This window comes from Sylvia atricapilla, chromosome 7 (assembly GCF_009819655.1).
Source record: "Sylvia atricapilla isolate bSylAtr1 chromosome 7, bSylAtr1.pri, whole genome shotgun sequence".
Lineage (NCBI taxonomy): Eukaryota > Metazoa > Chordata > Aves > Passeriformes > Sylviidae > Sylvia > Sylvia atricapilla.
Window position 1 is genome coordinate 18,871,360 of NC_089146.1, and position 17,010 is coordinate 18,888,369.

The 17,010-nt window shown below is 35.4% G+C and overlaps 1 protein-coding gene across 1 annotated transcript in view; it reads right to left on the bottom strand.

Annotated features, from left to right (window-relative positions):
* Positions 1 to 1,295: 1,295 nt before the first annotated feature.
* Positions 1,296 to 17,010, bottom strand: part of UBR3 (ubiquitin protein ligase E3 component n-recognin 3) — a 105,671-nt gene continuing 89,956 nt past the window's right edge. Inside the window, 7 exon segments of the mRNA XM_066323345.1 lie at positions 1,296 to 3,766; positions 4,374 to 4,513; positions 6,057 to 6,266; positions 7,870 to 8,046; positions 8,842 to 8,952; positions 9,462 to 9,569; positions 12,044 to 12,168. Of these exon segments, the coding sequence (XP_066179442.1) occupies positions 3,649 to 3,766; positions 4,374 to 4,513; positions 6,057 to 6,266; positions 7,870 to 8,046; positions 8,842 to 8,952; positions 9,462 to 9,569; positions 12,044 to 12,168 (989 nt within the window). The 3' untranslated portion in view covers positions 1,296 to 3,648.

Below are 17,010 nucleotides of genomic sequence, written 5' to 3' on the forward strand. Positions count from 1 at the left end.
TTTTTTTTGCTGTAACATTAAAAAATACTCTAACCATGAGGAATAAGCCTAGCATCATTGCTTTAAATCAGAATTATTAAAAAACTTAGTAGTAATAAGTCAAAGGTATCCTATAATGGGAAATGTATTAGACACTGCAGTAGGAGAAGAAGCAGGGTAAGCTACAAGGCTGAACTCACAGCAGCTGTGACTCTTCTCAGTATAAGAGAATTGGCAGGGAAGCTACTGCCCATCTGAGAAAACATGCAAGTAGGGGCTTTGGGCACTGTGCCCTACTAAAAGAAGACATTAACCAGTACAGATCTCACTGAGTGCAGTGAGCAATCTCACTCAAACAAAAACAAACTCAACACAAATTGTCACACAGAGACAGCCTCATCTGATTAGGTGCACTTCCTTATTATCCTACAGTTGGTAATTGAGAGCTGTGAACCTCCACACACTGGCTCAGGTCATTCCTGTGGGTTTCTTTGCAAACAGCATAATTTCATTCTCATCTATGCTAATAGTCAGACAGGCTCCACTCATCACTACCCCCACCTCTGAGAAAAGAAATTGAAAAACAGGACTGCAGAATCTGCATTAGCTGAAAATTAGATAGGAATCATATCAAGATCATTAAAAAACTCAAGTCTCCCCTGGCAGCTGTGCACACAATGTGAACTGATCTCATGGGATTTTTGAAGTTAAGAGTAACATTTGTTGGATACTGTAGGAAAATATCCTGTTTTTAAAAGAAAAATGTAATTTCCTTGTGAAATGCTGTGAGTTATAGAAGATTCCTATTGCAAGGGTGATGAAAATATTCATTAAAAATTTCAGGCCACCACTGAAAAAGGAAAGATGCTATTATCCAAAGGTCAAGGCCAAAAGAAGATTATTCCACCAAATCTCTCAAAGGCCCAAATAAAAGAAAATCTTAATATATAAATATTACATTCAGCAATTTGAAGTAGTAGTTAATCCAGAAACAGACTTGACAGAAAAGATCAAGCATTTTCCCAGAAGTAGTTTCTCAACTTATCAATTTAACTTTAGCAGCTTGCAGCAGCAATGCTGGAATACACTTAAGCATTACTTTAAGTGCTACAGTTAAGAGTAAAATAATCCAAATTACTATTGCAAAATACATGACTGTAAATAACAAATTAAAATACATACCAGGTCTACTCTCGATGGAAAGGACTTTGCATGCATAAGGTTTTAACATTTAAGTAACTGCCTGGCTATTGGATGGAATTCAGTGTCATTTTGGATTACTGGGGTAGGGAGAAAAAAGTTCATGAACACACAGATTGACAGTAGACTTTTATTAACATATCTTACAATGCCAATTATTGTATTCCTAGTTTTGTACTCTTCTGATGTGTTATAAAGATTGATTTAGAGACTACAGTAATGTACTGTACTTAAATGATCATTCATACAGGATATCCCACCAGAACATTTGAGTAATACACGCACACACCACTCTAGTTTGGACCTGTTATTTTTCAAGGTTAGCTTGATAAAGTAGGATTTAAAAAGTTATGGGGGAAATAAAAATTCTTGTTTAGCAGCATGCAAGAATATTCAAGTACAGTTTTTGAACCAAGTAATTTTTTGTTGTTTTTAAATTGACTGGTGACTAATTCACCAGTACTATACTAACGACTATGAAATACCCAAATGTTAAAGTTAAGGCTAATAGTTTTACTTCACATCCATATGCACAATCAGAGAACATTCTGTTTTAAATAAAACACAGTAATCAAATTCTGGACACATTATCTCTTGTAAATATAGCATCAGAGCTTCAAACTACAGATCACTCAAGTTCATGAGCCCTGTAATAATGTTATGCTGGCAATGTAAAGAATCTTTTTGCTCTTTAACCACACTTACAAAATGGCCTGATATTCTCAATGAGCAATGCAAAAATATCACAGGCAGAACTTATAATACAGTATCAAAAAAGTAGTATTTTGGAAAAGACACAGCCATTTAGTTGGTGAAAGAGAGTAATTCTAATCTTACAGGAAGTACTGTAATACTTTTGAAATATATATATATATTTATATGTATGTATAAAAAACAGTATCCATTATTGTAGGGTTTTTCAAATTGCAGGTATCCAGAAAAACTCATTGTATTTACTTACTTTTCCTTCAGTCTGTTCTTGATTGCTATACAGTAATTTTATTTCCCCTATACACTTTTCACTAGATAATGATTTCCACTGGGGAATTGTTTTCTTTGTATATGTGGCTTTATCGTAAGATGTTTTAATTTTACACACATAAATTTTATTTTACACGCAAGCTGTGGAAGTCAAAACTACCTGGAACTGCTTGGTAGTACTGCATGAAATAGCCAACAAATGTCCAAGACTTGTGAAAAACAATAGTAGCAATGTATTACATACCAGTATTTTGACTATAATCATTCCTACCTACTTACACTATGGGTTTTAGCCGAGTCATGCCTCTTCTCATGAATTTTTTAGTCCTCTAAGCACAAACACTTTTGGCATTCATCCAATGAGGCTGCACATGCACTGGTAGCTCAACTTGGCTACCTCTGTTGAATTTTCTTTTTTTTTGTTGTTGTTGTTTTTCCTTTTTAGGAAAGAACAGTGATTACTTTAAACAAATACAACACTGAGGAACCTCCTGAAATGACAGTAAAGATACAAAATTATGTTTCATTTTTAGAATAGCCTGCACATTCTTAATCCAATCATTATGAAACATACATCTGGTTTGGAATGATAGGCAGGGTTATGGTTGTTATGCTTGTAACTGGGATCTGCTATGTTGGGCACCATACAAATTCCCTATATACAGCAATTTTTGTATGTTATCATTAACAATTTATTCAATGATATGAAAAAAAGAAAAGCTCCTTCCTGGAAAAAAAAATGAAGACAGAATGTTCTGGATTGTATGTATCTGGATTCTGTATGTTCTGGATTACATGAAGAGCAGTAAAATACCGAATTTACAGCTATTTCACTTACTTATGGAGAAAAAAAATGAAGTTCCTGAGAATGTGTAAGTTTTCAGTAATGCCTGAAACATTTCAATAGACCTCTATAAGTGAAATACTCTTTAAAAATTCAACTTTCAGACCAATTATTACCATGCAGTCTCACAGTCGTTTTACAGACCTAATTACAAATGCCTATCAAGTAAAAACCTCAAGCCAACACAAAAAAGGCAAAGAAATTTTATCCAACATATTTAGTAGATGTAACAGACATATACACCGTTTCAGCAAAAATTGCTAAAAACCCAACTCCATGCAAAGAAAAATAAAACCCAGACAGCTACCCCTGGAGCCTCTAACAACTCCAAGTAAAATTTGTGCTTCTTAACAATAATGGGCTTTAAAAAACCACAAGAAAAATAGACTAATGAGTGCAATAAGATTGCTCACACCATTTTGAGGATTTAATTTCAATTATTGTATCATTCTTTAGTAGCAACAACAGCTCATTTTGCACAGATTTCACATGTTGACAAAGTTCCATTTCCCTTTTATGCCCATACCCAATTCCATCCCGAGCCAAGGAGCTGAACTCCCATTCAGTTAAAGCTATTGTCAGTCAAGATGCATTCATTCATGGTAACAGCAGTTACATGGTGTGGAGATGATGATGACGATGATTTACAAGCCATTATAATGTGGCCCCCATCTTTTATTGATATGATCAAAAGTATGAGACACCCACTGCTGTTCAAGCACTTTGTATCTTTCCTTGCATATGTAGAGGGGTTTACCACGCCTGTGGAGGGAAGAAAAAGGGAAGAAGAAAATAAATGGTTAATATGCCAAGTAAATGGAAAGATGCTTCAGTATATAATCAACACGATACTCATACAACCTTTTTTGCAGTGTAAACATGCATTTTTATTGGTGAAGGGTTTTCATTTTTGCTTCTGGTAGGGTGATTGCTGGGACTTCCCTTCCTTACACTGGATAGCAGAATCCAGAAACCATCACTTTTTTTCTCAGTCGCATAACTTGGAAGTTATGCTCCTTCCCTACACTGGAATCCAACTGCATTGTTTGATTAAAGGCCAAACAACAAAATTGGAAGATGTTTCCCAACACAACACTCAGAATTAACCATTGTTGGGAATGGCAACATAGTAATATGTCTGCTGGGTTCCTGGTGTAGTTCAATGATCATGATTACACTACCTCTGGGCCAAAAAATCCTCAAAAACCCAAGACAATAAAAGTCTGCCCAAGTTACAATAAATGGGATTTTCCATTTCTCCATACAAGGAAGGTAGAGAACTATTATTATCTGCTATTGCATGTTACAAGACAAAGCTGATCTAAACAGAAGCACTAGCAGTGAAATACAGCTGTAATGAAAACATTACCTAAGATCTCTGTCTTCTTCACCATGTGCATCGAGATAAACAGAACCCCAAAGGCAGAAACGATGGCCTCGGATGATGATGATTACAGATGCATTAATCAAAAGGAATATTCCTGTCCCAGCTCCACAGTTCTGAGAATGCTGTAATGGGTGTAGAAAGGTAAGAGTGCAAAGATTCTGTCAATGTCTGTTAACTTTGTAACAGAAGAAATTTTAAAAATGCTACTTTGTTTTGCTTCAAATAACATACAGACATTATTCACTAGGAAACAGTTTGCCAAAGGATAGCCTGCCCCAAAATTCTCCATCCAAACTAGAATTCAGTGTCTTGTGCTGCCATAACAAAACCCGTAGATAAAAATGTTTCCCTACTCAAAAAGAGAGTGTATTTGTTACCATGTAAAAACTGAATTACAAAAAATAAGCAAAAGTAGTCTGTACAATATTTTGAATTTGTTCTTGTATAGCTATCTGTATAGGATTACCAAATGTTTTCCATAGATGGTAAAAACAGGAGAAAGTATTTAGAAAAACTTAGTGCCACCTCTTTTACAACAGTCTATATTGTTAAACATTTGCTTTCTCTATCCATGCTCACAGATATAGTCTATGGCTCTACAAATCTAGTAAAAAAAGTCCAGTAGTTCTTGCTTTGTCAGTATGTCATTCATCTCTATGATTAGCACAATCTATATTCATAAATTATTTTAGCAATTAAAAAATGCACCCTTCCTATATGGTTTGATTACAATTAGAAGCTATAAATCCTACAACTACAACAAACATTAATTAATTATATGGATTGTTAATTCCTTTTTTATATAACATCCTGTTTTCATGGAGCTTGACACCTTAAATGTAACTATAAATTCTATTGTAAATTTTGTCCACCCCTTTTTCTTCCACCATATTAGCATTATGAGAGAGAAAGGTGAGTTCAAATAATTTCAAGGCAGTCCAAAATATCTCTGACATTTTATGGCCCACTTGTAAATATCTCTCTAACAAATTCCTCTCACAGTTTTGTGAAGTCCATATAGTTCCAGTCTTCCCTTAACTGTTCAATGGAAGTAAAGAGAAAACCTATCAAAGCAAACCTTTATCACAGTCTGAAAAACAATAGATGTCATCCAACTCAGGCTCCTGAAAGAACTTATATATGCTGACTAGAAAACTTTGCTGCTGAAAAAGTCAAAGACCTTAAATCAGCACCTATGTAGTTACAGTCTGTAGATCTCTAGAAGGTGGTCAGGTATCAGAAAATACTCAAATCAACCAGACACTGATTTTCCATGTACTTGGAACGCAAGGAAACAAAACAGAGGAAAATTAAAATAATATATGAACAACCATAATGTAAACAAATTTCAGCAGGCTCTGAATCAAAACCACGTGTCAAAATTACATACAACGGCTTTGGAAGACTTTTATGAAAAGGAAAGATGGGTTGGTATGTAAGTAAATTGCCCTCCAGAATCCAGTCTAGGTCTGTCCCTCAGAAATAAGAACTAAACACTATCACTGGGGGTTAGACTAGATCACCCTTCAAGGGCGTTTTTCAACCAAAACTGTTCTATGATTATATAAACACATTTTGAAAAGAAAAGCACTGAAAGTGAGCAATAGAGTTAACTATCAATGAGTGTGAGAATCAATTACAGAATTTGAATTAACTGTCTCTTACCAGTACACATTCACAGTAGCTCTGTTGTTTACAGCATAGTCCTTTCAAGCATACAAAAGTACCACAAACTAAGCAAACAGCAGGATCTTTAGGAACCTTAGTACAAACAGAACAAGTTTTTCTGTGATAATACTGAAAAATGGTATTGTAATTCTCAGGCAACTGAAGGAGGCGTGGCAAGTCCCACTTAGGTTCCTGGATAAGCAAAGCCTACAAATAAGGTAAGAATATGTATCAGTTCTGTGCATTTTTAAAGCATTTGTATTTTTTTAAAAAAGAGAATACCAAATAAAAGAAATATCCAGTTTAAAAGCATCTCATTTCTTCTGCATTTCACAAATTTAGAAGTCAAATGACACCTTGCAATAGTCACCATCCCCAACTGCAGTCACGTTTCATCCTTTGTAACAGGTACAAAATGAGCACTAGCCTTTTCCCAAGGATGTTTTCTATACGTGACAGATTTTAAGTGCAAAAACCTTCACAGGTAAAATAAGAGGATTAAGAGTGATCTACAGGAAAGATTCTCACTCCCTGGTGCATTCAGTTTGTTTGGCAATATCAATGTGTTACTCCCAGACTCTAGCAATGACTATGAAAGCTGTCTCCCAGCTAAAATTTATACTCAAACTTTCAAAAACAGAACTGAAGTTATGCTCTGTAAATTATATTTGAAGAGATCTGCCTGTTTTTCAAAACTGTATTGGACACAACCATTAAAAAGTTACCAAAACTCACAATTTTTGATAAGACAGGCACTACCTGTCTTAAATACTGCTTTGAAAATCCTAACTCTTCTCAATTGCTCTTAAAAAGACTGTCCAATTTTATGCTGGGGTTTTTCTGGTTGGCTGGTTGCTGTGAGGGGTTTGTTAAACAGTAATATGTTTTCCTTCAACATAGTAATTTTTTTCTGTGTTTATACTTGATGGGCATAGTGGTCAGATGGGATCTTTTTTGCAAGGTAAAAAAAATCTAATTTAAGAGTGCATGATCTTGAAACCTAAATTGCAAAAAAGAAAAAAAAAAAAAAAAAGAAAAATACTGCATTTGTACCTGGTTACCTTCCAATCATGGGAAGAACACTATCAGTTTCACTGCAATCTCTAATGTCTAACAGATTAGCAGCAACTGTAACTTGAGATTAATCTGGGTAAATTTCAAACTTTCATAGGGACAACCATGTTGCAGAGTGAGGAATGCATCTGGCTTTCCCCTGCCACCACAAATTTAGGAGGGCGGGAACTTGAACTGTTGAGATGCAGCTTTGTCATAAAAAACAATGCACTCATGTGGAAACATTTCCATTTCACAACTGATTATTTCAGCTGCACTAACTCAAGTCTTGGTGTTATCTCTAACCTTCAGAGAAAATGTACCATCTTTCATCAGCAACTATTAAACAGATTTTAACTTTTCATTTTTTTTCAGTATAGTAACTGAAGATGCAATGTTTTACAGTAACTTAAAACAGGCAAGGATACATATTTTCCTAAAGTTTCTATTACGTACCCTTTATTGGCTACAGGTGCAGAAGATATTGGTACTCAGTATCATCTAAAGATAATGTTTATATATTCTGTCTCCAGCAACCATAAAAACCCCACATGTCTTCTTATTCCTGTTTTTAGTCAATTCAACCCACATCCACTTACTAATATTTCCCATTACAATTTCTCTCTCACTTACAAGTTATATTCTCAGATCCTTACCCAAGCACATATACCCAGCAGTATATGTGCACAATGAATCAAGCAATAAATAGCTGCTTCCGTATCATGACTATTTTGGAAAATATAATTTTGCTACATACCTTTACTTGATCTGGATGTCTCTCTGAAAATGAAGCCAGTTCTGAGCACCACTGTGATATCATGTCAAATGCTGGCACGGGCCAATCAAGACAAGAGGCACTAGTGAACTGATGAGCTGACTGAAAAGATGGTAATAGACCCAGGCAGCTTGCAAGAACAGTGAATTCTTCGTCTTCCTTTTTAGGCATGAAATCAGAGGTTTAGATTAATACCTAGACTCTTAATTTTTAAATAGTTTATTAAAAATGTATCTATCTATCTCAATTTAAAAGTATTCCAGTACTAATATACAAATAGTCATGCTTAGTGACACAGGAAGGTTCAATTTTAATAGATAATTTCAAATTAGACTCTTGAAACAAAAAAAAATAAATTGTCAGGAAAAAAAACCCAAACCAACCAACCAACCGATGAAATTTAAAACCTCAACCCAACCAAACCACACAAACAAAACACAACCCCCCACAAAACAAGAAAGCCCCAAACTCCACAATTTTTTTTGTTTAGCACCCCAAACTAACTAACAGCTGTTTTACAAAGGACATGATGTTGAGGCAAGGAAAAGAGGAAGCTGACCTGCAATAAACTCTACTTAAATTAGTCATGGAACTTAAACATAATTGTCTGCTGATGCAGTGTCTCTGAGAATGAAGGATTAGGAAACATTAAGAAAATCAGTACTGAATTCCATTCTGCGTGGAATTACACCATCTCTGCAAATGCTGGACAAGTTTTAGAAGTATGTTGGTATTCTACAAGACAAGCACCTATGACCTAATTAAATAAGCATGACTTTGTTGAAGTTTAATAATATAATACATGCTTTCTGAAAATTTCAGTGCTATAATATATGATTTTAAAAAAATCTTAAGATAGAAGATGTATACCATGAAAAAGACACCTTAAAGTTTTAATTTTTGATCTCTAGCTTTTATATGGAAACATTTGAGTGTGCCCCTCTAATTCTGTACCTGACAACTAGGCAAATCTCCTCCAAAGAGATGGTGTTGAAGAAGGCTTGTGATCCTGAGGAAAGGCAGGCAGAACTGCTGCAGATAGCACTCTACAGAATCCGGATTTACCTAGACAGGAGGACGCAATTACTAAACTCTGTCCCAAGTAAATTATCCCCCAAGTATGGAAACTCCAATATGAACCAAGTATTTTTAAAGCATATTATATAAACAAGTGCATCAAACATACATTCCAAAGGCCAGCATTTCACTAATAATCTGAAATACCTCTGTAGGTTTTCTTTCCCCTCGACAAATAGGTTTTCTACTTAAATATTCACTTTTCCAAGTTTCTGAAAGGTCTTTCATACTTATGATTAAAACCTATATACATGATTAAAACCTGTAATTATAAGACGTATTTGTCAATAATTTTGTCATTGTGGCACTGACCACATCTAATATTATTAGAAGAAAGATTTGCACAGTCAAACTGTCCCAAAGGGATATGCTTTGATCTAGAAAATAAAGAGTTGCACTGCAAGCCTTTAGCAAGATCAGAGAAAAATCATTATAACAACGAGGCAAAAAACTTCAAGGGGACACGCTGGATTAATTTTCCAGAAATTTGCCAATACCACTGCTAATTCTTCAGTCTCTCCTTCTTCATATATCTTCCCCTTAGACAGTTCACTAATCACATGACCCAGCAATACTTCCCAAGATTTTTCTCCACTGGATGTATTCTGCAAATGAGAAAAAAAGAAATCCAAAAAGCACTGGTCATAAAAAGGAGAAAATGTTTCTGTAACAGCAGCAGCAATGAAGAATATTTCCTTTTGATCAACATGAATTTAGGCCTACAAAGATACACAGTGCTTAAAAAAATTAACCAAATACAATTTTACAGAAAGGGACTGCATTTAGCTCAAGAGTGAAATGTGAATTGCTACTTGTATTACATATACTCTAAGCTGAGTGCTTTATGAAAGCACTTGGATAACGTCTGCATTTCACATATTCTCTGTGAGTATATAAATGCTTATTTTAAAACTAGAAAGAATCACTTCATGGACACATCTTGTTTAGACAGAATTTGAATTCTAAAACAAGATTTAAAAAAATCAATAAGATACCATCCAGAATAGATGACAAACCACTTGTTATGTATTTTAAGTTAAAATGAATCTATCAGAAAGTACGAAGTTGTGTTTGGAATGAACAATATCTACTACAGATGGAAAATATATTTAGTGTAAAGAATAAATCACTTAGCTTTGTGCCATAGCAATTACATTTAAAGACAACACAGAAAGCCTTAAGAAGTAGAAGACAGTATTCTCATAAATATTTTCTTCCAAATCAGAATAAATTCTGCCCTGGGAAAAGATGATTGGATATGAATTTTGAGTTCTGTTAGTATGTTTCAACACAACAAACAACAAGGAGTGGAACATTACTGTGGTTTAACATTACTGTTAAAGAAACCAAATATTTCAGTTCATAATGATGTATATAATTAATCAGTTGGTTTCTTTAATGTATTTTGACATCAACTATCATTCTCCATTTTAGATGGTATGTTCACCTTCCATACTGGGACCACACACTTACTGTTTCTGCTTATAGTCAAAGAACCAAAAGGCAACACATTTATTCAGGAGCTAAGACAAACCTTTCTATGTTATTCCTGGAATTTTAATCCACAGGCATTTCCAGTGTGCTTCCTATGACACTGTAACACACCTTGCAAAGATAATGAGGCTGAATTTGGGTTTCAAAAGTACAATATGCACCTCTCAGTCCTGCTGAGAAATTAAATTCTTTAAGTTGTTTGATCATTTGACATAAGTATAGAGCAAAGTCTTCAGCCCATGTTTAATGTCTTGAATACCATACTGTAATATTCACTTAGCATTATCCACAGACAAAAGTAAAGTGAGGTGTGATCTGTGTACCCATCCCAGGATTAAAATGTCAATCTTACCAGCAGAGAACAAGCCAACCTGAACTGCATTTTATTAACCACTGAAGCTTAAAGGAACTTTAAAGAGAGAACTTGGATTTCTGAATTAAAAAACAGCTTCCCTTGTGACATGCATGAGGATGAGGGATAGGCTCGAGAAGAGAAGGGCAGCCAAAGGGCTGGGAGAGAGGAATAGGGAGCTGTGTGATTACCACTGGCAGGTCTGGAGTGCTTTAAACTGCAAAATTACATATCACCTGAGAATCACTTAAGTAAATAATGAAAAAACCCCAATCACTAGCAACAACCTCATGCAAATATCTTTGCATTTCTAAGAAAATGACATTATATTGAAAGAAGGAGTGGATAGGGACTTAACAAAATGAAATGCTGTCCAGTGGTCCCAATGCAAAAAAAATTCTCATAGTAGCAGGCCAGCAGATAATTTGTCCTTAAGACCTTGGAATTCTTGACCAGTACGACAAATTTAAGTTACATGTGAAAAGGCAGGTCATGCTTCTCAGTCTTCATTTAATTATATATCTAAGGCCCAGCTACTGTATAAAGGGGTAATACCCATTTCTTCTCCTGGTCTCAAAACTTCTGTCCTTTCCTTTGGTCTGACATTGGCATCCTTCTGATTTTCTGGGAAAAACAATCTGTGGAGTAGAAAGTTAACTGAAGGATTAAATGAATGCTGGTGCTAGTGCAGAGAACTTTGTCTTTGGTGGCAACTGGCATTCAATCAGCTGAACTGAAAGATGCACTGTCACTTTACTTGTAAATACAACCAAAAGGCAAGGCAACAATAGTGACAAATCCCTTTCTCTGTCTCTTCATCACATGAGCACTCTCGACCACAGAGTGAGGGAAATTGATTTAGCTAGCCACAAATAGCACAAGCAAGTTGGAAAGGTCAAGGGTTTTTTTCTCCAACAAGGCTGCCTGCTTTTCCTGTAGAGAAATGCACGGGAAGGAAAGCTGCATTTACTGATTACAATCACTGCAACAAAGTAGAGGCTGAAAAGATGAAGATACAGACTCAAATCTGAAACTCAGTTTTGGAACTAGGTATTAACTGTGAAATTTTAAGTCTCATGATGTACAAAAACCTGCAGAAATTTCACACAAAGAAACAAAATACTGGATTTTGAAGCAGAAACAAATTATTACACACAAAGCAGAAATATCTGTTACATTCATACCAGAAATACTTAAGCATAATTTCACAAATACGTTAATAAAATAACCAACCTTTTTGAGAGCTCCTGACTCTTTCCAAGCCATCCTATCTTCTGAACTGCATTTAACAGAAAGAGCTGCCAAGGCTTGAGTATACAGTAAAGTGAACAGCACTTTTATAATGCAGGTGAAGTGTTCTGTAAAACAGAGAAAGTAATTTTTAAACACTTGACATTTTTAGCAAAGATAATGATTACAGAGTCTCTAGTTATGGAAATGATGATTCTGAAATGAAAAGCATGTGCTATATAAAAAGAACAGCCCTTCAAAACAAAAAAAACCCAAAACAACAACATATAACTATATTTACTGGCTTTCAGAAACGACTTGGCAGCCATAGTGAACAGAACAAGTACAGGGCAAGTAATTTTCCACTGGTCCTTAGTTCATCTTACTCCTGATTAGCAGTGACTTCATCCTAGTGGCCTGGTGACAATACAAAATTACATTTTGTGCAAAGGTTACATCAAGTTAAACTACTGATTACTATAGATGTAAGCAAATCCATATCCTACTATCTCTTCTGGCTCCCATTGGGGTGACACTCATACAAATATTGGAAGAATAAAGTTTTTTAAAAAAATCGCCACAGGAACATCTAGCATACCAGTTTCTAACCCTTCACTTCCAGATATGAATCCAGCCATAAAAGACTTGCAAATCACTCTGAGTACTATTTACTGAACCTCACCTGCATACAAAAGGCAGATTGGCATTTACTGTATTTTCAAAGATCTTTATGATTTTTTTTTTAATATTTAAAGGACTATTATTTCCTACAGCTAGGCTGCAGGAGAAAGATTTTGAATTTTTTGGGGGGCAAGCTAGCAACAGAAGGAAAATAAGACTTCCTATAATGGAAACAGAAAAAAAAATCATTTGCTGAAATGAAAATACTGAAGCAGTCCTTTTTTATCTTTTTACTGTAAGTTCTATTTCCAGTCCCAAATTATCTAGTATGTTTTTAAATCTAGGCAGATCAAAGAAGTTTCCATCATCACTTACACCACTTCTTAGGCATAAACATAACTAATATATATCTAAAAATGTAGGAAAAAATGAGAGGTTTAAGAAGTCCTCTCAGGCTTTGAAGTCAAGAAAAACAATTTTATTTACATAAACACCTCACAAAAACTGGGTTAAATTCATTCTTTCTTCCCAAAGGATTTAAACAAGCTTCATATGTGAAAATGAGAAGGCCAAGAAAATGAAACACCTTGTTTCTCCTTTCCTGCATCTGATATCAAAACTCACAATTAGATTTTAAAATATACACAGCTGACTTAAGTACATAATTAAATTTGTGAAATAATAATTGTTTGTCTATGAAACAAATGTTTACAAATCAATGCAGACATGGATTTTAATGTCACCGAGTATAAGCTTATGTGAGTATAAACTAAGCAAAATTTAAGCATCTAAAAGATCATTTGTTATTACACAATTAAAAATTGACTTTTCTGTATTATCTTCCTATGGAGGTTGTGTTAAACATGACAATGAATGGTCCAGTACTTCACCCCCTCATTCTAGAGCAGCCAGCATTATAATGAGACTTCCTCTTCACATTTCCCCAAGAGAAGTCACCAGATCCCACTAGATCTTGAGGCCGTATTTTTTTATCTTTGCTGAAAAGTCCATTTTCTTAGCAATCCTACCCCTGAGGAATAACAGCAGACAACCTTTCAGGAAATTTTCTGGCACTGAAATCTACAAGATGAAACCACACATGTTCAGAGAGTTGTAAAAATTGCCTCTTTGGCCCGAGTTAAGAGTTTGTAATCGTAGCTAGAACTGAACTCAGGTACTGAGTTCTAAACCCTCAGTGGCAGATACAAGGAATATGAAGCAATTTCACACTGTGAAAGCATGAACAAAACCCACTGCATGTAGAGCAGCAAAGCCAGACTGCTGTCAACAGGCACCAGCCTGCCACAGCCTGCTCTGTCCTGCAGTTCTGCTCAGGTGATGGCAGTGCTCAACACTGCGTGTCTTTGCACATTTTAAAAAATCTGGGACTTACTCTTTGTCCGCGTTTTCCCCCTTAATACTAATTGTTCAATTCACCAGAAATATGTCTAGCCCACATTACGCTTCAATTAAATGAATGCTCTTGTATTTACTTACATGTATGTGACCCATAAATTACTGTGAATTACATTTTTGGAGAATCCAGAATTGGACAAAAACTGCACACTGTCACATCTGGGTCACCCTTAAAAAGTCATGAATTCTGCAGAAACTTCTTTTTTTTTGTTTTGTTTTGTTGGTTTTGTTTTTGTTTTCCCCCTTAGGAAAATATCTCAGGAGCAGCTCAGAGGCTGCATGTTGTGGAATGAGCATTAAGGCTTTTTTATAGTCATAGAAACATCCCATGGGAAACATACTAAAACATCAATCACTGCATCAATTATCACTTCGTTACTATGTTCTCTCTTAAAATGCCAAATATTGGACAGCTGTAGGTAGCTGTAATGATAGAGCTGTTACATTCTTGTCTACTGCAAAGAGCAACTTCATTTGCCTTTCTGCACTGTGCTTATGGGGGTTGTGTGCTGTTTTCCTGCTGCGCCCTGGGGCAGGCTGTGCTTTTGCTATGTCATCTTTTCAATTTAATACTTCTAAAGCTTGCAAGGATGTGAAGTAAACCACTGAGCAAAGTTCTGCACTAAAATGCATTTAGGACTCCTGTCCCTAATCTGAGAGTCTGAAAGTATTATTATTTTAGCTAGGCCAATCTAATGAAAACAGGCTAATCAAGAACTTTTGTACTTATTTTTGAATAATATTGAGAAATTCTCTTATGTTCTTATTTTAAAACTTTTTGGAACCAAATAATTTCAAGACATCCCATTATATGCATCAATCAACACTCTTAAAAATTAAATTTAAATAGGGAACACTTCTAGACCTCTAATTTTAATGTTAGTGCAAGGAATGTGCAGAAAAATAAGCATATTACTGACAACATATATCTTTTCGTTTCAATATCAAATTAGATGATATATTCTGGCATGTAATGATGACAGAAGGAAGCCAAAAAGAGAACGACATGCAAAATTTAGGACATAGGGCTGTTTTTACTAACTTTAGAAGGACGTTTTTGCATAAACAACCTTTGAAAAATATTCTTCTTGATCTAAAGCTTGAACCCTTCTTTGAAAACACAACTTCAGAGCAAAGGGAGGCAGCACTGAACTTCAGATAATCCATGAAAGGTATATTAAAGTTCCAAGATACAGACAAATATTTGAGTTTCCACACTGAGACTGGATACTATTCAAGCTGATTACATCCATACTATATTTAGTCAAGATCCTTATCCAATCATTAAAAAAAAGTGTTAATGTTCGTCTGAAAGCTGCTTGCTGCGCTTTTGTCACATATGGGCCCACTGCCCACCACTGCCCTGCCCCTGCAGCACACACAGCACCCACCCACTGCCCACCACTGCCCTGCCCCTGCAGCCTCAGGCTCACTCCTGTCCACATAGACCCTGTGTTTTAAACACTCTGTATCAGTATGCTGCTTTTTTTTACATGCAATGCAATGCAGAAACTGAAATCACTAGAACCTACACTCTGTACTTCTAGAAATCTGTACACGGGGATGCCAAGTCAGGTGGTGAGAAAATAAAACTTTTTACAATTGGTGATAACAAGAAAGAATGTCCAATTTCAATAAAATGACCCCAACATCCAAAAACTGCCTTGCAGAAAGGACTGTGGTGTGTGTGTCTGGTGGGAAGGGGGGGGGGGAGCGTACTGAATTAAATTTACTAAGACATATTTAGGTTTTGATAACCACCAAGCCACTCTCTCTGTTTCTGTACAAACACCATGATTTGCTATTTCTGTAAGAAAAGAGCTGGAAGCAATATCTTTGTTTTGTAAGAAGTCCCAATTCACAACACCATGAATACTCGATCCTCTGAACAACTGCCACAGAACTGAACCAGAAAATCCTATGTGGATTATTACGCATTTAGCCCTGTACAATTTCAAATATTTCAAACAAAATGCTAAACATTTGAAGCCTATAAAAGTTCTGCCCATGTCCCAGTGTGAAACTCAAAAAGAAGAAAAGAAGTTTCACAAATGGTATGTTAAACAAAATGTTTATTTTGCTAGCTACACTACACAGAGATACATGTATCAGTCTCATTCCCTTCTCTGCAAATTGCTTAATGCTTGTAAATGCTCTGACCTCCACCACAAAGTTTTTTTCTTTATCAGTCTTCTTTCTTTCAGATAGGTTCAGATCAATTTTCTCTTCTGAATGAAGAGGCTGAACAGTAATGACATTTTTATTGCTTTAATCTATGTCAGATTGAAAAAGATACCGACACCCATCCAACAGTTAATAGGGTAGTTAATGCAATTCCCAGTCCGAAGTTAAAATTAACAGTTAATAGGGAAGTTAATACAATTGCTATCTGAAGGGCAAGAGATGAGATTTTGAATCCTCCTTACAGAGTACTCTCTATTAAAAAAAAAAAATGTAAACAAAAAAGATTTTAAGTATAAACTTGAATAAAAATGTCATATTTGATGAATGACACAATGCAACTTACTTAAGTCTATTGTTAAAGGAATATACTGGAAATATCTGGCAACACACAGAGGCATCAGCCAAGTCCACAGCTCCTACGCCCCATGGCAACAGCAAAGCTGCACAGACAATTCAGGAAGCAGTAGGGTCAAACAGATTTTATTCACCCCTATCACTGACCTTGTCCTTACCATGAGACATTCCATAAGCCATTTTGCCTCAGTTATACCTCAGCCCTCTACAAGAATTAATAATACTGAATTTGTTTCTGTGACCTACACACCCATTGTCAAAGTTTTAAACAAATTTGTTATGACTTATTTTTGTGAACACCACTCTACACCTCCAAACATAGAATTATGAAAGACTTTCTTTTCATCCTGCCTAACCGTTTTAATGAAACAAAAATTAGGAAGATAGATGGCAAT